Source organism: Leishmania infantum, chromosome 14 (assembly GCF_000002875.2).
Source record: "Leishmania infantum JPCM5 genome chromosome 14".
NCBI lineage: Eukaryota > Euglenozoa > Kinetoplastea > Trypanosomatida > Trypanosomatidae > Leishmania > Leishmania infantum.
The window spans coordinates 135818-162048 of NC_009398.2; the positions used below are offsets into that span (position 1 = coordinate 135818).

Here is a 26231-nt window from a genome sequence, read left to right on the forward strand (position 1 = left end):
CGGTGCGTGCGTTCAGTCAACGCGACAGCCTTGTGTTCTTCTTCCCCGTCTGCCTGTGAGTGCACTGGGGTGCACATGTGTGTGCAGGTGTCGATTTACGTGCACTCATACGTGCACAGATCGAGACTTGTATGGATATAGTCGATGGCGGAGGAGAAGGGGAAGAGCTTGGCGAGTGCCCAGCAGCCAAAACTGCGCGCGGACAAGCGAAGAGAGAGAGACCGCAGCAGCAGTAGAGGAATGAGAAGGGGGCTCTCGGATCGCAGCAACGAGCAGCGGAAAGGAGGAAAGAAGGGAAGAAGAAGGGCATCGGTACTGGAGCCCACCTACCATGTCCCTCTATCTGTTGTGGCACCCAGACGCACGCGCGAAGCGACACTGATCTCCCGATGTCTCGCCCTTTCGGTGCTCCCACTCCGTCCTGTTGCCTCTGTGCTCTCTCACTTTTCACTTCCTTTGGACTTCTCATGCCGTGTTTGCTTGGCCTCTCCTGCTGCTGCTGCTCTACTCCTGTCGTTGTTACTGCGTGGCTTCGCCGTATTGGTGTCTATTGCCCTTTCTTGTCTGCCCTATCGTTCTCTCCCGGCGTGGTCACCCACCCCACCCCCTCCTCCTCCTTCGGTCTGTCGCTTGCTTGCTTGCTCGCGTCTTCTTGCTGTCTTTGCTCTCCCTAAACGCGCCCCTCCCCTCCCACCACCACCACCGCGGTGCCGCACAGTCGCACACACGCACACACACGCACACGCCAGGCACCACCGCTACTCCTCCTCCTACGCGCCTCCTCTTTTTCTTTTCGCTTTTTATTTTGCCTGCAGAAGCACTTCCACAGCAACGCAGTCTGCGTTTCTCCCCTAAAATCCCTCTTACAGGCAGTCTGCCGCCACACTGCGTGCCGCCCGTGTGAGTTATGTTACCCCTTCCCCCCCCCTCCTGGCCTCCCCCCAACTCTGGCGAGGGCCTGCGTGCCCGCATTCACGCTGAGCTGCAGCACGTCTAGAGTGCGCGAAGGCATGCCTCTTGTGCTCTTCTTATTTTCTTCATTGGGCGCCATGCTCTCTCTTCTATCTTCTCTTCCTTTTTTGTTGTTACTCTAGGGAGCCGATAAGCCTTGCAGGTGACCATGGCACACGCGGAGGGGGGGTTCTCCACCACCGTCTCGCCTCGATCTTTTCTTGCCTGCTCCCTTTCGATTCTGCAGCGTTGCAGCCCTAGCTATCAGCTCGCTCCACCTTCAATAATTGCTTCCGTTCCCTTCCCTCCCCTCCCCACCCACTGCCCTGCTGCTTCACAGCCCATGGCGCTTTATTAGTTACTGCGCCCTCTCGGTGTTGTGTGATGCCTTTGATTGGTGTACCGCCACCGTCTCGCCTCGACCTTTTCTTCCCTCCCCTCCCCTTCTCTCTTGTACTCCTCCCCCCACACCATTTCTTCACGTCCCCATGCAAGCTGCGTTCGTTCTTTGCTGTTTTCTGTCTTTCTTTTCGTGTGCTTGTCCTCCCTGATGAGCGGTGGATACGCCAGCCCCAGTGCGTGGCATCTCGGGACCCGGTGCCCCCACTCTCTCCCCCTGCGGGGAGGCGGAGCGGCACCCCACCCCCTCTAGTCCTGCCCAATGCGGAGCCGCTTCCGGTCGTGACAGGGTCAAGCGCCGACGCCGTAGGGGAGGTCAGAGCGATGCATCGCCACTGACGCCGGCGGCCAGGTCCTGGACGGCGCTGCGTCGGTGCGACCCGCGGCCGTGAACACGCTTGCGCCATCCATGTGATGGGCAGCGTGTCGGCGTGACTCGAGCGTACCCCACACCCGGCCCCCACACTGCCCTGCTGGTGGTGGGTGGGGCTTGAGGCAGGGGCTGTGCTCAGATGACTGTGTCTGCGCACAGCCGTAGCGACGTGCCTGCCGCTGCTTCAGTTCACGCGCCTGAGGTCTGTGCCAGGGCCCGGGCCAGAGGGAGGGTAGAGTGCTGTGTAGCGCGTGCTCTACGGTCAGAGAATGGTCACGTTGAACAAAACCTAACAAGATATGTAAAGCAGCGCTGCCCCACACCTGTGAGAGGTGGGGACTGCGTGATCGTGCATGTGTTGATGTACACCTTTGCGTGGCGGTGGAATGCGCTTGCGGGCAGCCATCCATGTTCCCCACACCACCATCCGATGGCCTCTCTCGCGTCACCTCTGCATCTACGTTGTTCCCTTCCGCCATCCACCGCTTCCTACGCGTCTCCATGCAATATGGCGAACGCACACACGCACAAGCCCCTACCTTAGCATACTTGTCCCCCACTCTCTAGCACCTTCCCTTCATTAGCCCCCCACCCCTGCCCACCGCTCAGGTCTCTCACCATCATCGCCGCCAAGCGTCCCTCATCCCCTTTCCCCATCGGTCTATATCCCTCGTCCCCTCCCACGGCTTCCTGGCCTACTGCGCGCCGATACATACGCATACAATAGCACACCCCCGTGCCTTCATTCGCACACGCCACCAGTGCCCACGCGCAGTACACTGTACGCACCGGAGAAGCAATGGGCCTCCTCGGCAAGGAACGCGCCGGCTCCTTCAAGGCCACAGACACCTCTGGACGCCATTTTCTCTGGACAATCGATAAGTTCTCGCAGTACACGCTTGGCGTGACTCTCGACAGCGACAACGTCACTTGCTTCACCAAAGTAAAATTTCACCTGCACATGACACTGCGCACCTGCGGTGCCGTCGGCATCTACATCCATTACAAGAAGCCGCCGATCCCGAAGTACTCGTACTACCTAACGAACTCGAAGTGTGAGGGGACGCGCCAGCACACGGCCCACAGTCTCCCCGATGGTACGGAGCGCTGCGGTCACTGGAACGTGTGCAGCCACGGGGACCTGAAGGAGTTCCTCGGGGAGGATGACACGCTGCTCGTGCATTTCTGTTTTGACGACGACACCCTCGTTGTGAATCAGCTCGGGCAGAGTAATATCTCGGTCACGTGGTCGATTCCGAAGCTGGAGACGCAGAACCTGTGTCCCTACTCCTCACGCAGTTTCTTTGTGGGCGACACAGTGCTGATTGCCCAGATCGACGCCAAGCAGAAAGATGGCCATACGGGACGTAAGTACAGCTACGAAGACGTGGTCACGTACATCATATTTGTCTTCTGCCGAAAGGGCAATATGCCGCCACACAGCATCGAGCTTGTGGACTCCGCCGGCAACGCCTACTTTCAGTTAAGCAAGAAAGAGGACGAGTCGGGGCTGACGGCGCTGGTGGACCGCAGTGTGGTTGAGAAGAACATCGAGAACACCGGCGCCCTCCTCGTTAGAATCAACTTCTCCACTAGCGGAAACCCGTTGGATTTGCTGAACACCATTAGCGATGACGTCAGCGCAGAGGGTGAGCGGAAGGGCAGCACCAGCAATGGTTGCACCGTTCATCTCGACGATAAAAAAGAAGTGTGTACCGTCATGGACGACTAGAGAGCGAGGTGAACGGATGACGGGGCAGGGGAACTCTTGCGTGTCGGTGCGTGCGTTCAGTCAACGCGACAGCCTTGTGTTCTTCTTCCCCGTCTGCCTGTGAGTGCACTGGGGTGCACATGTGTGTGCAGGTGTCGATTTACGTGCACTCATACGTGCACAGATCGAGACTTGTATGGATATAGTCGATGGCGGAGGAGAAGGGGAAGAGCTTGGCGAGTGCCCAGCAGCCAAAACTGCGCGCGGACAAGCGAAGAGAGAGAGACCGCAGCAGCAGTAGAGGAATGAGAAGGGGGCTCTCGGATCGCAGCAACGAGCAGCGGAAAGGAGGAAAGAAGGGAAGAAGAAGGGCATCGGTACTGGAGCCCACCTACCATGTCCCTCTATCTGTTGTGGCACCCAGACGCACGCGCGAAGCGACACTGATCTCCCGATGTCTCGCCCTTTCGGTGCTCCCACTCCGTCCTGTTGCCTCTGTGCTCTCTCACTTTTCACTTCCTTTGGACTTCTCATGCCGTGTTTGCTTGGCCTCTCCTGCTGCTGCTGCTCTACTCCTGTCGTTGTTACTGCGTGGCTTCGCCGTATTGGTGTCTATTGCCCTTTCTTGTCTGCCCTATCGTTCTCTCCCGGCGTGGTCACCCACCCCACCCCCTCCTCCTCCTTCGGTCTGTCGCTTGCTTGCTTGCTCGCGTCTTCTTGCTGTCTTTGCTCTCCCTAAACGCGCCCCTCCCCTCCCACCACCACCACCGCGGTGCCGCACAGTCGCACACACGCACACACACGCACACGCCAGGCACCACCGCTACTCCTCCTCCTACGCGCCTCCTCTTTTTCTTTTCGCTTTTTATTTTGCCTGCAGAAGCACTTCCACAGCAACGCAGTCTGCGTTTCTCCCCTAAAATCCCTCTTACAGGCAGTCTGCCGCCACACTGCGTGCCGCCCGTGTGAGTTATGTTACCCCTTCCCCCCCCCTCCTGGCCTCCCCCCAACTCTGGCGAGGGCCTGCGTGCCCGCATTCACGCTGAGCTGCAGCACGTCTAGAGTGCGCGAAGGCATGCCTCTTGTGCTCTTCTTATTTTCTTCATTGGGCGCCATGCTCTCTCTTCTATCTTCTCTTCCTTTTTTGTTGTTACTCTAGGGAGCCGATAAGCCTTGCAGGTGACCATGGCACACGCGGAGGGGGGGTTCTCCACCACCGTCTCGCCTCGACCTTTTCTTCCCTCCCCTCCCCTTCTCTCTTGTACTCCTCCCCCCACACCATTTCTTCACGTCCCCATGCAAGCTGCGTTCGTTCTTTGCTGTTTTCTGTCTTTCTTTTCGTGTGCTTGTCCTCCCTGATGAGCGGTGGATACGCCAGCCCCAGTGCGTGGCATCTCGGGACCCGGTGCCCCCACTCTCTCCCCCTGCGGGGAGGCGGAGCGGCACCCCACCCCCTCTAGTCCTGCCCAATGCGGAGCCGCTTCCGGTCGTGACAGGGTCAAGCGCCGACGCCGTAGGGGAGGTCAGAGCGATGCATCGCCACTGACGCCGGCGGCCAGGTCCTGGACGGCGCTGCGTCGGTGCGACCCGCGGCCGTGAACACGCTTGCGCCATCCATGTGATGGGCAGCGTGTCGGCGTGACTCGAGCGTACCCCACACCCGGCCCCCACACTGCCCTGCTGGTGGTGGGTGGGGCTTGAGGCAGGGGCTGTGCTCAGATGACTGTGTCTGCGCACAGCCGTAGCGACGTGCCTGCCACTGCTTCAGTTCACGCGCCTGAGGTCTGTGCCAGGGCCCGGGCCAGAGGGAGGGTAGAGTGCTGTGTAGCGCGTGCTCTACGGTCAGAGAATGGTCATGTTGAGCATAGTCTGCTGAATTTATATGTGTGTTTATGTTATATGCGTATTGCCTCCTTTTCTCGTTGCTTTCCTTTCTTTAGCACTCTTTATGTGTTTACGTGAGTTCCGGGGGGAGAGAACACGGAGGCCAGGGAGGCACTGGTGATAGAAGCGCAGCGATGGGTGGCTTTCCTTTATGTGTACGTGAGTGTATGTCTTTGGTTAAGTGTTTGTTCGTCGACGAACACAACTGATGCCTATAACGACCGCCGCGGCGCTGGCCGGTAGAAGAGACGATATAGGGGCAGTATGGTGATGTTCGTTCCATGGTCTGCGCGCCTAGGCAGAATGAGATGCGAAGCATTTTCGTATGGCAGGTTCTTGGAAGCAACTTTTGTGGAAATATGCCGTGAGGTCGGCGACGGTATGGCTCTGTGTGTCGGTGTTCACATGGGACACTCACCTGTACAGGGATGCACGGGGAAGTGGAAGGGGTAAAGGTGGAGCACCGTGGAGCTCACAGGTCGGGTCCTCGGCTGTGCTGACGCTCTTGGCGTGTAGTTAGCAAAGCCCTCCTTTTTGCCACTATCCTCCGTATCCTTGACATCGCACCTGCTCCCTAACCCTCGCTCGCCCGGTGGGCATGACTGGATGGAGGTGTATGTGCGCACTAACCACGCATGCACGCCCACCGCGCATATCCTTCCCTCCTTCTTGCGCCTCTCGCTCCCTCTCTATGCATGTTTCTTCGTGTGTGTGCACATACAAGCGTCGGCGCAGGCGTCTTTTTGTTCTCCGGTAGCACGGAATTGTTCACGTCCATCAAGATAGCTACCACCCATGTCGCCGATGGTGGCATCACGAGATGCCGCTGTTCTCGCAGCGCTGAAGCAGCTGGAGGATGTGCGTGAGCGCCTGCACAGCGCCCTTCGCGAAGCCGCCTTCAGCTTCACGATTGCGCAGCGGGAAGAGGAATCGACGCGAGGCTGTTTCGTATCCTTGGATGCGGTACCCACGGCTCAAGGCACTCTCGAAGCCCTCGTGTCTCTCACACAGACGTCCGCCACTACCTTGACAAGTGGTGTCGAGGAGACCCGCTGTGGCGAGATCGATGAGGCTGCCAGAAGTCGCAGCAGCAGTTGTGCGTGGGAGATGCTGCTGATAAGCGGTGAGCGAAGGAAGAAGCAGATTCCCGCAGCTGCGTCACAGCACGCACCCCCCGCACCCAACTCTGGAAGTGACGAGTCAGATCTTCTTCCTCCAGACCCGATCTACTACTTTAGTGAGTACCCCTCCAGTGCCCTGCGAGAGTGCCAGGAAGCGTACAGGCGTGTGTTGCGCTGCGCCGTCGAGACCGTGAATGCGCAGCAGCGGGCGCTGGCGGAAGCGATGGCAATGACGATGGCAGATGCACAAGAATCGTAAGGCCGCTCCTGTATCGGTGCCTGTGTGTGTGTATGTTGGTTAGAAGCTGCAGTGAACGCTGTCCTTGGTCTTGTGTTGTGGGGTGGTGTGTGTGCGCGCGCCTTTCTCAATGCCTATGTTTATGGTGTGCCTCTCGGGTCAGTTCCCTTCTTTCGAGAGCAGCTTGAGACAACCTCAAAAGTACAGGCTTGCGTCAGACAAGGCACGGGACAGGGGCGGGGGGTGTCCGAGCACCTCATGAAGAGCTGGTGTACGTGTGGGAATGCGTATGTTGGGGCCTGATCTTCTCTTCGGGTCGACTCCGTCCACCTAAGTCTTGCAGACACACACACACGCACACAAACATATACACATATATGCACCCCCGCTCTCCTCTATGTCGAGGAGGCGCGAAGACAAACGCCGATGGCTGCAGGGTCGACTCTTCTGACTGTGTGGCCTGCCTGTCGGTGTGCGAGCATCGTCCACTTGAAACCTCTCCCGTATGTTCTCTCCCTGCCCATCCCTCCCTCGTTGACGTCTCGCACACAACTCTCTGGTGCACACAAGGGTGTACGCCACTCTCCAGCGCCATCCACGGCATCCAGAGAAGCGCTAAGAAGCGAGCAAAGAAGAGGTCGACTCATGGGGCGGCCCGGCGGTTTCTTCAAGAAGCTGAAGGCGAAGGAGAAGCGCGCCTCCTCGCGCAAGCAGCGCGGTACCAAGGGCGCCTCCAAGGAGGACAGGCGTCGCAAGCACAATGAGCGGGTGGAACTGTACGCGGCGAAGCGCGAGGCGGAGCAGCTCGCGGCGGTGAGTAGCTCCAGCGACGACGAACCGTCGACGGACTCGGATGCAGAGGAGTACCGCCAGACAAAGTCGTTGCGGAAGCTTCAGAGGCTGCTGGGGGTGACGCCATCCTCTGACACTCAAGCCACATCGCACAAGCGTGCCCGCCGGCAGTCTGCATCCGCGTCACGCCTCGGTGTTAGTGAAGACGATGAGGATGAGAAGATGGCAGATCCATGGAACAGCAGTGGCGATGACGACGCTGAAAACGCAAACGCGAGGGAATCGCCTTCGGCTGACGGCAAGAGAAATCGTCGCCCACCTCTGCAGCGGCGTCGCACCCGGCATGAGTCAGATCAAGCGAAGGCGAGCTCCACGCTCGCCAACGACGACGATCTGGACGGCGAAGACTGGCGATTATACTTGGGTGGCGCTAGTGACAGCGACGACGACGATGAGAGTGTGGATGGCGGTCTCGAGGCGGACGGAGAAGTGACGGAGCTTGAGGAGGAGACGGACGACGCTGACGACGTCGTTGACAAAGACCTTCTCATGGACATGGGCGACGCCGACGATGGTGACAGCGACCATGGTAACGATAATTACGAGGGAAGCGAAGACGACGACAATCCTCTCTTCGAGCTGGAGAAAGGTGATGGCGATGCTGAAGAAGTGGACGACGATGACGATGATGGAGCAGATCTCTTCGATGATGCGATGATGTACGACGGCGAGGCGGAAGATGAAGAGGAAGACGAGGACGAAGAGCGGGAGGACACATTTGTCGAAGACGACGACGACGACGACGCGGCGGAGGGCAAAGTTCGGGAGAGGGACGCGCAAAGGCGTCTTCTGCTGCAACGTTTCGAGCTCAGCACAAGCAGCGTCTCTGTTCTGCAGCAGTGCGGCATTGTTGGTGTGGCCAACGGCACAAAGGGCAGCATCAGCAACAGCGTTGTGTTGACAGAGAAGGATGAGTGGATGCGCAAGTACCACCTCGATTTACACGGCACGCTTGATGAGACGCCGCTGAAACCACTGCCAGTTCCGCATGCTGCGTTGGAGCTGCTGGCCGAATCGAACAAGCTTCTTCAGGTGCGCGCGGCTGAGCGGCTGGAGTCGACCATAGATAAGAAGGAGCTGGGCATCTTCTTTGCTTCCCCGGAGGAGTGCGCTGCAGTGCACCCCGAGAACGTTGCAGTGCTCGCCACGGCGCATGCGCAGCAACACCTGCTGCACGCGCCGTTCGACGTGAAGCGGTGTGCTGCTTCGTCGCCGCCGCCGTCAGCACCTCAGGTAGCAGAGCCATGGACAGAGTGCCCGCCGTACCTCCACCCTGTTTTGTGGGAGAAGTGGACGGTGTTCCGTGCACACCGAAACCTGCCCACGTTCACCGCGGAGGAGCGTGGCCTGCTGGATCTTCTTCAAGGTTACGCGGACCTGCTGGACACACTGCACTGCTGGCAGAACAGCGAGTCGCGGCGAGAGATCTTTGCATTGCACCTCCTCAACCACTGGTTCAAGGCCCGATCTGTCGTGCTGGCGCATGATGCGCTGCTGGCAGAACAGCGAGAGAAGCAACGGCGTCGTCGTCGTGAACAGCATAAGAGGCGAAACAGAAACGGCGGAGCCACGCTGGACAGCGACGCTTTCTCTGCCGATGCTGAGTGGCCTGCAGAGCGGAGCTCTCCAGGCAGACAGGGCCGGCAGAGCAAGAGCAAGGGCAAGGCCGCTGCAAGCCAGCAAAGCCAGCCGAAGAAAGTGGCAAAGGCCGATGAAACTAGCGGTGAGGCCGACAGCGAGCCGCGCGACGACTATCTGGACGTCGATGAGCAGGAGCTCGAGCTGCGCGACCGTGGCTTCAGCAAAACACGTTTGTGCGTGTTTTGCCCGCTGCGCAACCACGCCTACAAGTTTGTCTACTCACTGGTGTCCATCCTGCAAGCTGACCCGTCCAAGTGCTCTAAGCTGGCGATGTTCGAGCAAGATTTTACGGAGATCGAGGAGGCCGTCGACCCGACCTTCAAGCGGCGGCCGCGCGATTACCAGCGCGCCTTCGAGGGCAACATCGACGACTCTTTCTGCGTGGGGTTGCGGCTGGAGCCGGAGCTGGTGCACGTCTACTCACACCCTCTCAACAGTGACGTGCTCCTGTGCTCTCCACTCGGCCTGCGCCGCCGCATCGAGAAGAACGGCGACGTTCTCGTTTCGCTCTCCTCCATCGAGGTGTGCCTGCTCGAGGATGCGCAGATGCTCTTCCAGCAGAACTGGATGCACGTCACAGCGGTGTTGGAGCTACTCAACAAACGCCCAACCGACACCACGCACGGTCTCTCTGATCTGCGCCGCGTCTACGCGTGGGCGCTGGAGGGCAAGAGCGGTCGCCACCGTCAGACAATCATGTCGACGGATGTGTGCAACGCGACGATGCTGTCCACATTCCGTACAGCATCTGTGAACAACTCCGGTAAAATTGTGCTGCAGCGTCGCGCCGACCCCGGGGTGCTGTCACGTGTGCTGGTCCCGGTGCGGCAGCACTTCATCCGCTTCGACCCAAGCTCGCTGGCCACCGTTGACGGGGACCGCTTCGAGTTCTTCACGAAGCAGGTGTACGAAGCCAAGATCAACGCCATGGCCGAGCGCGACGTCCGAATTATCGTTTTCGTGCCCTCGTACTTCGACTTTGTGCGCGTGCGCAACTACCTCCACCGTGAGTACCGCGAGAGCTACGTGGCGCTGTGCGAGTACACCTCGCTAAAGCAGCAGCGCAGGGCTCTTGGTCAATTCTCCGACCTTGAACGCCCGGTTCTGCTCGTGACGGAACGCTTTTACTACTTTAAGCGCTACTTCGTCAAGCTGGCGGAGGCGCTCATCTTCTATAGCCCACCAATGTTCCCGGAGTACTACGCATCCCTCACAAACAGGCTCGTGGCGACGTCGCCGAATGCCTTCACAATGACACTCTACTGCCGCTACGACACCCATGAGCTGAACCGCTTGGTAGGCACGTCGCGCATGTTGCAGCTGCTCGAGCGCGACTCCGGCGTCTTTTCCTTCGTCACCTCGTAGGGGCGACGGAGACGCCCATGGTGAGATAGAAGAGGAAGGGGGCGTAACGGATGTTGTCGGCGATGGTGCTGCGGAACGCGGTGATGCATGCGCGTGTAAGTGTCTGTCGGTACCGGGTGCCCGCGCGCGCGGCCCACACCTCCTCCTCCTCGCCTCGTCTCTCGCTCTGCCACCAGCGCTCCCCCCTCCCCCTTTTGTGCGCACACGCCCCCCCCCTCTCGGAAACGACTAAGCAGAAGTTGCATAAGCAATCTTAACGGCACGCCGCCTTCTGTTTCGGCCTTTGCCTCGCTTTCCCGAACAACACACATCCCTTCACGCAAAACAGCATGCACGATAGCATCCCTATCGCAGACGTGTGTCGTGCCGTGTCCGTATGGTGGGCAGGACACGGAGCTGTGGTGAGTCGAGCTCCCCACGCCCTCCACTCTCCCACCCGCGCCGCCTCCATTCCCGCCTACGCGAGATCTGCTCTCGGCACCTCAGCAAGGAGCGGCTACGGTGGCGGTGAGAAGAGCAGCGACCTCTTCTTTTATTATTGTTTATGTTTGTGTTGCCCCTCATGCAGCTGCTTCAGGGCATATGGCATCCTGAGCATCCTTCACAGACCTCTGCGCCGGACATAAACACCTACACACACACATACACCTCTTTCGCCTGCTTCTTTCTCCCCCCCCCTCCTCCCCTCTCCCTTCTTTCTTGTTTGTCCGGTGGGTCGCATGGTCGGCGGTCCTCAGCGACGTCCTCGCAAGCGCAAGACAAGAGAAGCAGTGCAGACACACACGCACATACAGAAATACATATATATATATAAACATATATGCGCATACGCAAACGACAGCCAAAAAAGAAAAAGAAGGGGTGCTTTTGTATACGAGGAAAGGGTTCTCGTCTGCCGCACGTGCTCTGATTCGCCGGTAGCTGGAGTGAGGGTGAGAAGCAGGCGATCTGTGGAAAGCCTTTTCCTCGCGCTGCTGCTGCCGCTCATTTCCACCCACCCACCTACCTCTTCGAGAGAGAGAGGCAAGCGCCCTAGGTGTTCGCTAGCATCGTCCAACGGACAGATACATTATAGATATTGCTGCCTTCAAACGGGCGTGGAGGTGGACCACAACACGCATTCCTCACCTGAGAAGATGGCCAGCCCTGCCTTTGAATTCGTGCAGGGCAACGAGCGCCTTGACTGGGGCGTCCTGGTCTCCATTGATGTGGAGCGGCTGATGAAGTCCACCACTGTGGACACGCTGCAGCGCATCGTCGAGAACATCGCCTTCTCCCGTGTCACGCGCGATGAGGCCGCCCTGTTCACGCCGGACCACATCCTGCACCTCTTCCAACTGTGCCAAGTGGTGATTCAGTACCTGGTTTACTCACAGGAGATCCTCGCCGAAATCAACGTTAAGCTGAACGACCGGATGGAGGAACAGCAGGCCGCTGCGCTGGAGCAAGAGGCCCTGCTCCAGCGACTCTCCGACGAGAGTAACCTGCTGAAGAAGCAGATCAAGACGCAGCGTCGCACCCTGCTGGCGTACGAGTACAACGCGCAGGCAGCATTGGCGCGCGGGCTGGCCGGCAGTGGCGCTGCTGGTGCGGCCGGTGGCCCTGCGACTTTGTACGTCTGCCCGTACTGCGGAGACGAGTACCACAAGGCCGAGTCCATGCAGTCGCACCTGCGCAAGAGGCACAACACGACAGTGGCGTCGCCGAGCTTGCCAGTCGCAGACACTGCTACCTCTCCCCTGCCGCCTACTGCGGGTTCGCAAACCGTTGTGCCGGCCCCTGCTCGCGGTCCAATCGCAACCGCGGAGGCTTCTGAGCCGCTCCAGCAGCTTCGCCACCGCGTGGAACAGTTGGAAAAGGACAAGGAAGTGATGGAGCGGCAGCAGCGTGAGAACCTGATACTTATGATGCTCGGCGCCACGCGGTCGCAGACAACGTCACCGCCACCACAGCAACCGCAGCAACCGCAGCAGCAGCCAGCATCGGCGCCCGCCAGTACGAGTGTGCAGTCGCCCGTTTCACCGCCGCCACCGCCGCCGTCGTCGCCGCTTCCGGGTTTGACCGCGGCGCCGTCCGCGACAACAACCGAGACGGCAGTGAACGTCATCCCAGAGCATCTGAAAGGTATACCCGTCGTGCCAGACATCAGTGCAATGATGAACTACAACCTCTCCTGCCAGCGCGAGGCCTCGGAGAACGCACTGCGACGCCAATTGATGGACCTGGAGGCTGAGATACGAGCTCTGAGGGCGAGCAAGCTGGCAGCAGCGCCAACAGTGCTCACGGAAGCGCCGCCGCCGCCTTCACCATCCGCAGCGGCCGCTGCCTGCTCGCCAGCCGCGCCACCGTCCACCCCCGGTCTCGGCGTCACTGCATCCAAGGACGCCCCCGCCGTTGGGCGGCCTGCGTGGGTGGCGGAACTGGAGAACGCACAGAAACACCAGCGCCAGCAGCAGCAACAACAATCCAGCGTCTCCGCAGCTCCCCCCTCCCTCGCACCGCCGTTGACGCCGCCCCCAGCACCGCTACCCCCACCACCAGCAGCAGCCACCCCAACACCACTACCACCGCAGCAGCAGCACGTCTATACGACAGGAGCCACAGAGCCTTCCCTTGCTCCGCCACCGTCGCACTCGCAGCCGTCTGCAACGCAGCCCCAGTTCACCTCAGCAGCGGCGCCGCCGATCCAGTCGATGCCTTCGCTGTGCACGCCGCCATCCTTGCAGTCCAGCTCCCCGGCACCGCAGCCGAGCTACAACATTCAACAACAGCAGCAACCCTCACTGGCAGTTCCGTCCCCCACGCCCTCGGTGCCAGACCTCTCCACCCCCGCCATCCCGATACCCTCTCCAGCCACGGCGCCCACAACTGAGGGCGGCGCACCTCCAGCTGCAACTTCGACACCGTCCGTAAGTCTCCCGCAGCCGCCACAGGTGCGTCCGAAACCGTACCACTGGGTAGACAGCAGCACAAACTCCAGCCTCACATCCACCTCCACAGTGCCGCCGCACCGAGCTGTCAGCAAAGGGTGCCCAGGCGCTTCGCCCTCTCTCACTAGCAGTGCCACACCTGCGATGGCGACGGCGGCATCAACCTCAGCGACAACGATTCCGCTGCCATCGACAGCCTCTGCCGGTGCCCTCGCCCCCTCGATCTCCTCTCCTGGACTCGGGGTAGGGACATACTTTTCCTCTCGCACCTCTGCGCCTGCAGGAGCGGCGCCGGCGCCAGCGCCGCTCTCGGTTATTCCGCCGCCCGCCACGCACGACAGCAGCACGCAGCACAGCCCGCCGCCACCGGTCACAGCGCCGGAACTTTCCGTGCCTCATCCAATGCCAGCTCCAGCGCTTCGCGTGACAAACACGCCTCTCTTTCACGCGCCGTCCCTGCCGGCGCCGGTCTTGGCAAGTAGCACCGGCGGTGGCAACACCAGCGTCGGTAGCTGGTCCCCACCAGCGCCAGTGCCGAGTACTGCCAACGCGCCGGTGCCAACACCGTCAGCAGTGCCTGGGGCCGTCAAGTCCTTCCGGGCATTGAGCAGCAGCAGCAGCAGCAGCAGCAGCATGCGCTTCCGCATTGACAGACGCTACGACTTTTAGCGCGTACTGGATGGAGACGGCGAGGGGACAGACCCACACGTGACGAGACGCGGGGTGAGATTCACTTCCCAAGGGCCGCTGGACAGTGCCATGATGCAGGAGGAGAGAAGTGTGTGTGTGTGTATGTATTCGTGTTTGCAGAGCCTGCGTGCATGTGACTGGAGGGGCGGTAGTCCCCGGCATAAAATCACTGCCTGCGGAAGCCCGCACACGCACACGCACTAATGTGGTGTGCATACGCGATAGAGAGAGGTGGCGATGTTGTTGCTTTTCTTTTTCTTTTCCCGACTCCACTGTGTGTGTCTCTCTCTGTGTAACTGTATTTTGAATGCCATGTGCGTGAAGGCGGTGCGATGCGACGGTGTGTGTGTGCGGTGAATACAGTTGCGTGTGTGCTTTTTCAGTGCTCGTCTGTGATAGAGATCATAGAAGTCCCCTTCCCTCCTCTACTCCAAAACACACACACGCACTCGCACACCCCTTCGCTAAGCCGGTCCTCTCAGCTGAGCCGCCTGCGCGCGTGTGTGCTGGAGCAGAGTGCGAAGAAATGAGAAGTTGAGCTTGGCCAAGGATGCACTCAAACACGCAAGCGTACTCGCATGAGCACATAGACACCAGCAGAGAGAAAGAGAGGTGCGAGAAGAGGGAATCCAGGCGCCATCTTGGTTTCCTCTTCCTCCTCTCCCACCACTCGTTACGGTGGGGGTGGGGGACGTCTGGGTGCGGTGCGGCGGGTCTGCCCACTGTGTCTTGAATGTAAACGCCTATGCCGCACGAAAGGCGTGAATGTGGAGCAGTGCGCGTGAGTTCAGAATTGTGCCCTCACAATGCGCCCAAAACGCAATGAACGCAGGAGTGGAAGGCACACACACAGCAGGACGCTGCTCTCTGAAGCGGGCTAACAACCCACGTCACGCACCTCTTGCTACATCACCCTTTAACGCACTTACAGAAATGCAACCCTTCCCCCCTCCCCATCTTCCTCCACCCATGTTGTGTCCGCATCATATCACCGGTGGCTTCTACTTTCCCCTCTCCTTCTCCTGCTCCTGTGTATGTGCGCGTGTTTGTTTGTGTGGGTGTGGGTGTGTGACGCCACCATCATCGACCTCTCTCTCTCGTTATGCGCCCCTCCTCCCCAGTTTGCATGTGGCTCCTCTGCACATATGCGAAGTCTACAACGTGTGCCGCGGTACCGAGACCCCCTGGTCCGCAATGTAGCCCGAATGCTCCTGCGCGGCTTGCAAGAGCAGCATCATACACCGTCCTCGACAAGGCTCGAGCTTGAGGTGCGGCTCGGCAGCATCCTGGCGCACACTCGGGCACGTCAGCTAGATATACCCATTGCCGTAGCGTCGCCAGCCTTGATGGATGAGACGGCGCGCAACGTCTACCAATTCCATGCTGGCATTTCGCACCCACTGCTTCACGGGATGCAGGCGGCTCTGCTAGAGGCTGGTCTTGCCACGCGAAAAGACGTGGACCTGCAAGGAGGGAGAGTTGATGTGCACGTGTTTCTTTCCAATCAGAAACGGCTTCACTGTCTCTACCAGCCGCTCCACGGGGAAGCCCCCGGTGCGCGCGCAGACGGCGTCAAGACGGCCGCCTCAAACCCCGAGGCGCCGCCGTACAATCCGCTGTGCCTCACCCAGAGTATCACGGTTCTTTCTGCCGAAAAGAAGGGCCGGTTGGCTATGATGGACATGTGCTGCCCAGGCTGGTGCGCTGACCTGCGTTTCGCTCTCTCTAAGGAGACGGCTGTGCCCGTTGAGCTGACGGATGCAACGAAGGAGCGGGCGATCGCGTCGCGCTGCCGTGCGCGCACATCCGTCCCGGTCGGGCGTTTTTTTTCGGTTCAAATGACACAGTCGATCTTCAGCCGGGATGTCTGGTGGTACCCGCCACCGGCCGTGCGCTCCTACCTCGAGATGGACGCGGGTGCGTCATCATCACCCGCGGCGGTCACGGGCACGACCGTGTTCGGTGTCGGCACGGTGCTCCCAACACCAGTGCTGTTTTATCCGGAGAAAGTGGCGGGACGCATCGGTCGGAGCGACGCGGAAACCACGATCGAAGTCGAGGTGGAGATCAACCTGCGCGCGCTGCTGCGTGAGTGGAAACGCGTCTATGGGGGTGCTGCCGCGTCTGCTTACCTATCCACCTCGGCGCTTGTGGATACAACGTGCGCCGGAACGTCGATCGCAGGCGACGCAACGCTTAAGCCGTCAATAGCCACGGCGACCATAGATGACGTCGCCGATATGCACGCCACGGTATTGGCGGAGAGGGAAGACCCCTATCTCTTGCGCGTGGCCGAAGAAGTGATGGCAGTGGTGCAGCTGCTCACCAAGGTGCGCGTCGTCGAGTGAGGCTCCCGGCTTTTGAACATCCTGGCTATGTCTGTCCGTCTCCCTCTCTTATCATCACAGTCCCGAAACTCAGCGAGACGAAGATGAGGTACCGCGAACATGTCGCACAAACAGTCGTCAGGCGCAGGAGCAGGCGTCGAAGCAGGGAGAGGGAGAGGGAGGGAGGTGGCAGGGAAGACGGCGGCCAGGCATGCGGTACATGAGCGCCTCTTCACATGTGCACACACACACACACACACACATGCACGTGCGGAGGTGTGCTTACGAAGGGAAGTACTAAACTCCACAACAGAACTCTCCGAATGAGAGCCACCCGTGGATGCGCGCGCACGCACGCACTGCACCGCTGCCTCCTCTCCTTCTCTCTCTCCCTGCATTCCCCATCGGAGTGCATTGGCGTGTATACGCAAACAGTCTCAGGGAGGAGGGTAGCAAGTGCCACGCTGTTTTCTGTGCCGCTGTCTCATGATGACCTACTGCCACTACTGCCCATGTGGCCGTGGCGAGACCGGCGGGGGGAGGGAGAGGTGATGCACGTACTTCTGTAAAATGCGGTGCTTCTTCCTGAGGCATTGAAGCCTGCAGTTCTACTGTGTTCTCTCTCGCTCTCTGTCTCTCTCCCCCACATGCACACATACACACGCACGCGCACTTGTTGGCCTTTGGTCTTCTCTTGATCTCACTTTCACGCCACAGCCCCTCTCCTTCCCCCGCTCCTCAGCATCTCTACACAGTGGCCTCACGATGTTCTGGAAGTTTCTTGTCAGTGGCCTGGTAGGCTCGGCCTGCTCGGCCTACCACCGCGGTCCCACGAATGTCTCCCTGGCCCTCGACCCGCCGACGCTGTCCATCATCATGGACCCGAGCAAAGACATTGTCCCCATCCGCGCCGTCATTGTGGGGGGCGGCTACGCTGGCAGTAAGATGGCCTATCAGCTGGACAGCATGTTCGACGTCACGCACATTGATGAGAAAAACTTCTACGAGCTCACCAACGATATCATTCCTATCATTACCAACCCATGGAAGGAAGATGTGAATCCAAAAGCGTGCCGACGCATGATGGTGCTGCACCGCTATTACCTCAAGCGCAGCAACGTCGTGACGGGCACCGTGATCGGTGTGGATGCGAAGCAGGTGTACCTGCGCGACGGCCGCACCGTGCCATACGATCTTCTCTTTCTCGCAACGGGCGAGCGCAAGCCGTTCCCTTTCCAGACCCGCGAACGCACCATCTCTGGGCGGGTGCAGGAGCTGAAGCGCTTTAACGAGTTTCTGCAGTCCTGCAAGAAGGTCGCCGTCGTTGGTGGCGGCCCCGTCGGCACGTCCCTCGCGCACGACTTGGCGAGTTCACGACCGGACCTGCAGGTGCACCTGTTTCACCAGCGGGCTGAGCTGCTGCCGCGCCTCCCCGGTGTGTGTCGGCGCCACGCTCAGGAAAAGCTGCTGTCAAATCCGAATCTGCATCTCCGCCTGCTTACCCGCGTGACTGACGTAGACGGTGTAGTTCTGCCGAGCAACGGCGACAAGGCGGCCTCTTCCTCGTCACCCGCACGGCACTCATGTGCCGGCCAGCTGGTGAACCCTCCCACCTCGAACGTGGCGGTGCCGGAGTCGTCGCTGACACTCGCCACAGCCAACGCGCCGTGGTGGCGGTCGCTGCTGAGCACCGTCTGGCCTCGCCGCGGCGTCGTCCCGGATCAATACAGCGTCCACTACGACACGCTGCAGAGCGAGGTGCGGCAGCAGCAATCCATTCTGCAGCAGGTGTACTACGGCAAGCGGAACGAGGTGGCGGAGTGCGGGGTGGTGCAGGCGCGCGGGGTAGAAGAAGGCTTCGATTACGTCTTTGCGCTGACCGGCGACACCCCTCGGCCTATCCGGTGCGATGAGCTGGAGGACAAGTCGAGAAAACTACCGAACATCCTGCGCGAGCACGAGACGAGAGATGGTCATTACCGCGTCAGCACACTCATGCAGTTGTTAGACCACCCGAACATCTTCGGTGTGGGGCGGTGCACAAACTTGCCTGTCATGCGCGGCTACGGTTCCAGCGACATTGAGACCCGGACACTCTTTCGCGAGCTCAACTCCGTCGTCAGCAATCCCACAACAATGTTCCTGCACTCCCGCGACGGCGTTCAGCTGGCACACATGCGAATCCCCCGCATACACGTCCGCCTCGGCGTCGACGACGCCGTGGGGTGCACGCCGTGGTCGGGAGGCATGACCGGCGTCTCCTCGGTGCACGAGTTCATGCAAGACCGCAGCTACCTTCTGAGGGAGTTCCAGAAGCCTGTCTTCTACAAGCAGCAGGACCAGGCAAAGGTCAAGCAGCGGGTGTCGCAGTGGATGGAAGAGGACATCACTGACATTGTCGACTTCTCCCATTGTTAGCGCAGGCCGCGCTACACCAACGCAGCAGAGAAAAAGGGAGAAGACGTTCACATATGAACATGCCAGTCGCTGTGTGAGCATGGCTGACGAAAGGGGGGGAGCGGTGCCGGCGACGTGTGTGTGTGTGTGTGTGTGTACATGCATCCCCCTTTGCTCTCGCAAGCGGCTGCAACAACAACAGCACCAGCGGTGCACCTCGTCCGTGTGGTTTTGCAGCAGTGCGATGGTCTGTTGTGTGCGTGTGGAGGTGTGCGCAGTTGTTTCTTACAGACCTTAATTATCTCTCTCCATCTCCACAGCCTCTCGCTGGCGTCCTCTCTCGGAAGCTGTCGTACCTGGAGAGCCACGTTTTCTTTTCCTTCCTCTGCTTGCAGGCTCGTCTCTACAACGCACACGCCCATCCTTTTTTCCTTCCCCTGCCTCGTGCATGTGGCTGGAAATGGAGAGCGGATGGAAGGGTGCAGCTCATGGAGCCACCACACGGAGTATGACCTCCGCTCGCACTTCTCTGGTTCTCCTCCCCTTTTTTCTTCGCCTTTCTCCTCCTCTTTCATTGTGATGTGCGCCTCTCCCTTACGTCATCCATGGGGGGAGGGGGGGGCGCAGAGACACAGATGCGAAGGCCGCACCGCCGTGTGCTCCTGCACACACTCGGACACACACACACAACACACGACATGTCTTGTCGTTTTTTTTTTCAGAGACGGAAGGGAGGGAGGGAGGGGGGTGCAGCGCTCTCGTGTGAGTGAACTCCGGACGATGCAGGCCAGCCCCCTAGGGCAAGAGAAAACGAGGATCAAGGCCATCGCGGGCTGCCTTCCCACCCCCGCCAGGAGTTCCCTCCCCGACCGCGAAACCCTCCAGCGCGCCCCCTATGCTCTTCGTTTTCTCCCTTGATCAGCAAGTGACTACACATGTCGCTGGGCCCGTGCTGCTCTTGTGCGTATCGTTTTACGCGGACCTCGCCGCGCACGATGGAGCTACGCTGCGGTGCGACGGGAGCGTGATACTGACTCTCGGTGGTGGTCCCGCCTGCTGCTGCTTCGACAACACCAGTCACGTGGATGCAAATGAATGCATCTCTGAGGGAGGGAAGCGTACCTGCACCTCCTCTCCAGCGGTGACAGTGAGGCGCAGGCCTCGGATAGTAAAGGAGGATGGCACGGCGGCGGTGGCGGCAGACCGTGAGCGATACGCAGACCCCGGCTCCGCGAGCGCCTACGGGCCGGCCCTGCTTTTAGAGTATGTGGCGCTGCGGTACGTGCGCACCGTCAGGGCCGCCTTGCAAGCACCGGTGCCATCGTATCCGCTCTGCACCCTCCACGTCGCCCCTCCGCAACTCGTGGACGTCAGCGCCACCGTCCCGCATCCCTACACTCGCTTTTTCCAGCTGCAGTGAAGGGGAGCCGCCGCCGCTCCCGTAGTGCTGGCGGGGCTGTCGGCAAGACGTGCACGCTTGCGTGTGCACCTGCGATCACGACCAACTCTCCAGCTGGGAAACTCGCGGACAAAGAGGAAGCCGTGACAGCGGACAACTTTCTCCTCACCACCGTGGAGCTGCGATCGCAGCGCGCGGCAGCCGCTCTCCGTGGCGTTGTATGCTGACTACGTGCTGCTTGCCCTGTCCATCACTCCATCACTAACTCCACAGAATAGAGGGAGTCACAGTAGCGACTCACCTGGCCGAGTAGCGGAGGGGGTGGGCCGGCGTTTGCACTCACCCCCACCCCCCCGCGTCGCCGCAGTACTGCAGGCGTGTGAGGAGGCAGGTGCTGAAGTGGGACGCACCTGCGGTGGACAAGCATCTCGGGCGCAGCGTCGGCGGCATCGACGTTCTTCGCCTGCGCTTTACACCTTCGGGCACGAGTCGGGTGAGTCGGCAGGAACTGATCTGGCGGTTGCTGATGCACCCATCCGCCTCCTCTGACTCTTCAGCGACAGCGTCGCCATCGCCCGCGGCGCTGCGGAGTGTGGATCCGGAGGACGTCTGTGCGCACATGTGGACGCACTCGCAGGCTATGCACGGAGGTGCTCGTGCACAGCAAGGCACTGTGTTGCCGATGTTGCTATCGTCTCTATTTCTTTCTCCCCTTGTTCACCTGCTGCTTCATAGAACGCATGCACGCGTACATACACACAGCCTCATACATGCATATTCATGCGTGAGCTGCTGTAACTCGAGCTGAGCAGAATGCCTTAGATGTGTAGCCTTCTCCTCTGTGCAGCGGGGGCGGGCATCAGTCGCCGCTTCGCTGATGTCCATCGATGCACATACGCGCTCCCGCTCTCTGTCTGTGCCTCAATCAGCTCGATGCTCCGCCGCCACCCCTTCTCCCCTCCGGCGCGTCCTGCCCCACCTAAACTCTTTCTCTCTGTGTGTCCTCGTCCCTCCATGCATGCCTTGTCTCGCCGTTGAGACGCCAGGATAGCACCTCGACCACACTCGCACCCCCGTTTCCTTGAGAGACCATTCTCTGCCTGCCTTATAGAGCCTGCAAAGCCGTATTGATATCACATACACGCACACGCATGGTGTGAGCGCGTGAGTGCTTGCCTGACAGTAGCCTTCGCCTCTTCTTCTTCAGCGTATCATCGTCCCCAGACTTAATCGTAAAGACGGGTGCGCCGTGCGCACACACACACACCGCCCTGCCCCCCCTCTCTCTCCATCGCCATGGCCGACGAACGATTTGATTCTATGCTGCTCGCGATTGCGCAGCAGCAGCAGGGCATCGACGGCATCCTTGACACCTTCTTCTCCTTTCTCAACCGCAAGACGGACTTCTTCACTCAGCCGGACATGGCGCGCCGCAGCGTGCAGCAGGCCATGAGTCGCTACCTGGCTGAAGCCGAGGAGAAGCAGCGCAAGGCGAAAGAAGCCCAGGCGGCCGCGCAGCAGCAGCAGCAGTCTGCGCGCACTTCTCGAGTGGAGGTCCTCGAGAGCGAGGAGGAGGTGAATGCCGTGGCCGCCGCTCAGGCCGCAAAGGAGGCCGCACAGCGGAAGCAAGAGCTCGAGAGGGCGCAGCGCGAAGTCGCGGAGGCGAAGGCAAAGGAGGCAGCAAGGAACGAGGCGGAAACAGGCGCGACGGAGGCCTTTGCCGACACCGGCGATGCCCCGCGCGGACTGCCGCCCACGGCTGCCAACGGCTTCGCCTATGAAAAGTATATCTTTTCCCAGTCCCTGCAGGAGGCTGAGGTGCGCGTGCCGCTGCCGGCGGTAAACGTCAAGGGGAAGCAAGTGAGCATCGTGATCACGAGCAGCCACCTGACGGTGGGGATGAAGGGGCAGCCGCCCATCGTGGACGGAGAGCTGTACAGCAAGGTGCGCGCCGAGGAGTGCATGTGGACCATCGAAGACGGCCACACGGTCGTCGTGACGCTCTACAAGGTAAACTCGATGGAGTGGTGGAAGACGATCTTCCAAGGCGATCCAGAGATCGACCTGCAGAAGGTAATGCCGGAGAACTCGAAGCTGGACGATCTCGACAGCGACACCCGTCAGACGGTCGAGAAGATGATGTACGACCAGCGCCAGAAGATGATGGGCAAGCCAACCTCCGACGAGCAGAAGAAGCAGGAGATGTTGCGCAAGTTCATGGAGGCGCACCCCGAGATGGACTTCTCGCAGGCGAAGTTCTGTTAAGTAGTTGTATGCCCTCTCAGTCGCTCGCTCTCTGTTCGCCCCTTTTCCTTCGTTCCCCAACGCGAGCTGGAGGAGCCATGATAACAAGATTGTGTGTGCAGTGCAACGGACACGCTACGTGTGTTTCCCCTCCCTCCCTACCCCCCCCACCCCACCCTTTTCTTTTTTCATTTCATGGATGGCTCTGTCTGTGCGGACGCGGCGGCGATAAAGTTGTCGTCTTTCTTTTGTCGTTTTCTATTATTGCCGAGGGTGTGCTGCGCCCTCGACCGGCGCCGCTCGTAACGGGGCTGCTGCCCCCTCCCACACCGTCTACTCCACTCACAGACGTGTATGTGTTCACCATTGCCCAAACACGCGCCTATTTCAACGAAAGGAAACATAGTAACTGATGCGTGTGTTGGGACGGCGGGGACGGCGGCCTCATCATCAGCATCGCCTCAACTGCCGTTTTAGCCCTACAGTATGGATTCCGGCTCGCATCGACGGTCATCTTCCCCGGCGGATGCCGCTCACATGCTCACTCGTCCACCCACCCACCCCTCTTTCCTCGGCAACCTCCATCGCTCACCCTCGCGTTTTCCATATGCATATGCGTGTGTGTATGCCCAAACCACCCAACGCGATGAGCTCGGCAACATAGATCTTTTCACCTTCTCGATTCCGCTAAGTGACCACACCCACGCGCACCCCACACGCCGCCGCTGCCGCCGCCTTCGTCGTCGATCCTTGTCCCCATGCCCCGAACGGCGACCCACACGACGACGACGGCGCCGATGCCGACGCCACACGATACATTGCCGGCGGCAGATCACCACGACGATGACAAGTGTTGTTGTTGTTGCAAGAGTGAGATCCACATCGCGAAGCTCGAGGCGGAAAATCACCTCCTCAAGGAAAAGCTGTCGCAGATAGACATGATGCACGCGATCAGCGCCGCCAAAACCACCATCAACCGCACTATTCTGACGGCGCTGGAGGAGGAGCGGCAGTACCTGGAGCAGGCTATGCTTCCCGTCAGCTACAAGTTCCCGAAAGGAGCCGACTACAGCGAACTCCCCACCTACCCAAAGCGCCCGCACTTCGACCAGGCAGCGAAGCACCCCAGCACGCAGGTCGTCATCTTCGACGGCTGCCCCAACGACCCTTATCACCCGACCTCGATGCCCATCTACCAAACCGCGACCTTTGTGCAGCCCGACATCGAGGAGTTCGGTCCGTACGACTACAGCCGTAGCGGCAACCCGACTCGCACGGCCATCGAGACCCTCGTCGCCAACCTCGAGGGTGCCCACGCTGCCTTCGCTTTTTCGTCCGGCATGGCGGCACTGCAGACGCTCGTGACCACGCTGAACGCTGGCGACACCATCCTCGCCAGCAGCGACCTTTACGGGGGCATGCACCGTCTCCTGACACAGATCACCTCGTGCCTCGGGATGGCTGTTGTGTTTGTGCCGATGTGGAACACTGAGGCGGTGCGCCAAGCGCTCATCGAGAACCCGGCGGCGAAGCTGCTGCACATGGAGAGCCCCACGAACCCACTGATGCGAATTGTCGACATCCGTGCTGTCTGTGAGGCTGCCCACGCGCACAACGTAAAGGTGTCCATCGACAACACTATGATGTCTCCGCTTCGCTGCACCCCGCTCGCCCTGGGCTGCGACTACTCAATCCACAGCGCCACCAAGTTTCTGTGCGGCCACAGCGACACCATGTGCGGTCTTATCTGCGTGAAGTCTGAGGAGGATGTGAAGCGGGTGGCCTTTCTGCAGAACGCACAGGGAAACGCCCTCGCCCCGTTTGACTGCTGGCTGCTCCTGCGTGGCATCCGCACGCTGTCCATTCGCGTCGAGAAGCAGGAGCTGAACGCCGTCGCGGTGGCATTGTTCCTGTCGCGTCAGAGCCACGTCGTGTCGCGCCTGCACTACGCTGGCTTGAACCCCGCCACGTCCCCCCAGATCTCTTCCCTGACGGAGGAGAACTTCTACCTGCACCGCTCGCAGACCTCCGGCCCTGGCAGCGTGCTCTCCATTGAGACCGGCAGCGTCAAGCGCTCCAACGCGTTTGTACGGGCCTGCAAGCTGTTCAAGCTCACCGTCAGCTTTGGGAGCTGCAACTCGCTGGTTGAAATGCCCTGCCTCCTCTCGCACGCGTCCATACCAAAGGAGAAGCGCACACTTCCAGCTGACCTGATCCGACTGTCCGTGGGTATCGAACAGATCGAGGATATACTTGCCGACCTAACGCAGGCCATCGCCGCCGCGGTCGCCATCCATGACAATGACGGGTCCTGCTGAAATCACCGCTTCCTTGTTGTTCGTTTTTTTGTGTGTGTGGGGAGGGGGGGGGGTAGTGGTGCAGAAGAGAGATGGATGCGTGCGTGTGTGTGTGTGTTTCAGCGCAAACCGTACGCCATCGCACTCTCCTCTCCTTGCAGCCTTCGTTGTTGTGTTGCCTTGCTATCTATATCGCGGAGTCTCGCAGATTCGTCTTTCCCGCCTTCCTCAAGTTGGTTCCTCTCCGCCTCTCTCTCTATCGAGGAGAGGGATACGCTCCTCGCACTGGATATGGTGGCGTGATGCGCACGAAGAGAGGCAGGCAGGACCACCACCGCGCGCCTGTTTGCTCCACACTTCTCTCACCCCCCCTCCCTCCTCCCTCCTCCCTTCCATTCCCCCACCCCCCCCCTGTAGCGCTGCCATGCGTGCCGGCATCCCTTCTTATGCGTGTGTACATATCTATGTGATCCCCTCTCTCCCTCTTCAGCTTTTCGTTTCTTTCTCTCTTTTCTTTTAGCGTCTTTTCCGATGTGCCCTTCTTTACTATGTGTGTGTGTATCTGCTTGGGCCATACTGCACCCCCGGCCAGCACAGCGCGAACGAAGAGCTGCACACACACACACATGCGCTTGTATGAGCGGCAGCGACCTTCCCCCCCCCCCGCCTGACCTCTTCTCCCTCTTTCGGTCTCCCGCTAATACACTATCGATATGCAGGGCGAGAGACAACGGTGGAGACAGAGCTGCCGTGCGACGGATAACACGAAGCTCTCGGTAAAAGCGCACACAGTTTGGGTAACCGAACGTGTGCACGTGTGTCGTATCCTCGCGTGAACCAGAGCAAGTGCGCACGTGACTGTGTCGGCTTTCCATCCCGTGTGCCTGCTGTGGGATGAAAGAGAGGAAAGCACTCTTTTTCTCCGTACTAAAGCCGACAGCGCGCTCTGTCGAACCTCGCTCTCTCTTTCAGTGTTGTCGCCACATCTTCATCCGCCCCACCCACCCACCCCGCCCATCCCCCATGTGTGCATGTGTTTGTGTGTGTAGGGGGTAGAGCTCGTATCGCTGCTTGCGTTGGATCCTTCTTAGCCGCGCCTGCTCTTACGGTTGTTGATCATCTCCCTCTTCTTCCTCGTATCCTTTTGTCTTGCCAAGTGCCTGTGCAGCACCGCATCGTTAATGAGCAAGACGCATGCGAAACGCGCGACCTCTCGCCATCGTAATAAGCCCAACAGAAACGGAGAGAGAGCAAAAAAAAAAAACATTTTTCAGTTCGGTGCGTCGATTCTCTGCCATGCAGCACGAGCTAAACTCCGCTTTAACCAACCCTCTACAAGTCTCTTACGTGCTGCGAAGCAGCGGCAGGCACGTCGCTACGGCTGTGCGCAGACAGTCATCTGAGCACAGCCC

The 26231-nt window shown here is 59.9% G+C and overlaps 8 protein-coding genes across 8 annotated transcripts; all 8 read left to right on the forward strand.

Moving 5' to 3' along the window:
* Positions 1-2522: 2522 nt before the first annotated feature.
* LINJ_14_0400 (conserved hypothetical protein) lies at positions 2523-3455 on the forward strand (the record flags this gene model as incomplete). Its single annotated transcript, XM_003392313.1, has 1 exon — positions 2523-3455. The coding sequence occupies one exon, from the start codon at positions 2523-2525 to the stop codon at positions 3453-3455; it is 933 nt and encodes a 310-aa protein (XP_003392361.1).
* Positions 3456-6122: 2667 nt separating this feature from the next.
* LINJ_14_0410 (conserved hypothetical protein) lies at positions 6123-6698 on the forward strand (the record flags this gene model as incomplete). The annotated part of the gene is made up of 1 exon (XM_001464187.1): positions 6123-6698. The coding sequence occupies one exon, from the start codon at positions 6123-6125 to the stop codon at positions 6696-6698; it is 576 nt and encodes a 191-aa protein (XP_001464224.1).
* Positions 6699-7322: 624 nt separating this feature from the next.
* Positions 7323-10535, forward strand: LINJ_14_0420 (conserved hypothetical protein; the record flags this gene model as incomplete). The annotated part of the gene is made up of 1 exon (XM_001464188.1): positions 7323-10535. The coding sequence occupies one exon, from the start codon at positions 7323-7325 to the stop codon at positions 10533-10535; it is 3213 nt and encodes a 1070-aa protein (XP_001464225.1).
* Positions 10536-11671: 1136 nt separating this feature from the next.
* LINJ_14_0430 (conserved hypothetical protein) lies at positions 11672-14134 on the forward strand (the record flags this gene model as incomplete). The annotated part of the gene is made up of 1 exon (XM_001464189.1): positions 11672-14134. The coding sequence occupies one exon, from the start codon at positions 11672-11674 to the stop codon at positions 14132-14134; it is 2463 nt and encodes an 820-aa protein (XP_001464226.1).
* A 1055-nt stretch (positions 14135-15189) lies between these two features.
* LINJ_14_0440 (conserved hypothetical protein) lies at positions 15190-16503 on the forward strand (the record flags this gene model as incomplete). The annotated part of the gene is made up of 1 exon (XM_001464190.1): positions 15190-16503. The coding sequence occupies one exon, from the start codon at positions 15190-15192 to the stop codon at positions 16501-16503; it is 1314 nt and encodes a 437-aa protein (XP_001464227.1).
* A 744-nt stretch (positions 16504-17247) lies between these two features.
* Positions 17248-18900, forward strand: LINJ_14_0450 (conserved hypothetical protein; the record flags this gene model as incomplete). Its single annotated transcript, XM_001464191.1, has 1 exon — positions 17248-18900. The coding sequence occupies one exon, from the start codon at positions 17248-17250 to the stop codon at positions 18898-18900; it is 1653 nt and encodes a 550-aa protein (XP_001464228.1).
* Positions 18901-21574: 2674 nt separating this feature from the next.
* Positions 21575-22543, forward strand: LINJ_14_0460 (conserved hypothetical protein; the record flags this gene model as incomplete). Its single annotated transcript, XM_001464192.1, has 1 exon — positions 21575-22543. The coding sequence occupies one exon, from the start codon at positions 21575-21577 to the stop codon at positions 22541-22543; it is 969 nt and encodes a 322-aa protein (XP_001464229.1).
* Positions 22544-23280: 737 nt separating this feature from the next.
* On the forward strand, positions 23281-24840 carry LINJ_14_0470 (cystathionine beta-lyase-like protein; the record flags this gene model as incomplete). The annotated part of the gene is made up of 1 exon (XM_001464193.2): positions 23281-24840. The coding sequence occupies one exon, from the start codon at positions 23281-23283 to the stop codon at positions 24838-24840; it is 1560 nt and encodes a 519-aa protein (XP_001464230.2).
* Between the last annotated feature and the right edge of the window lie 1391 nt (positions 24841-26231).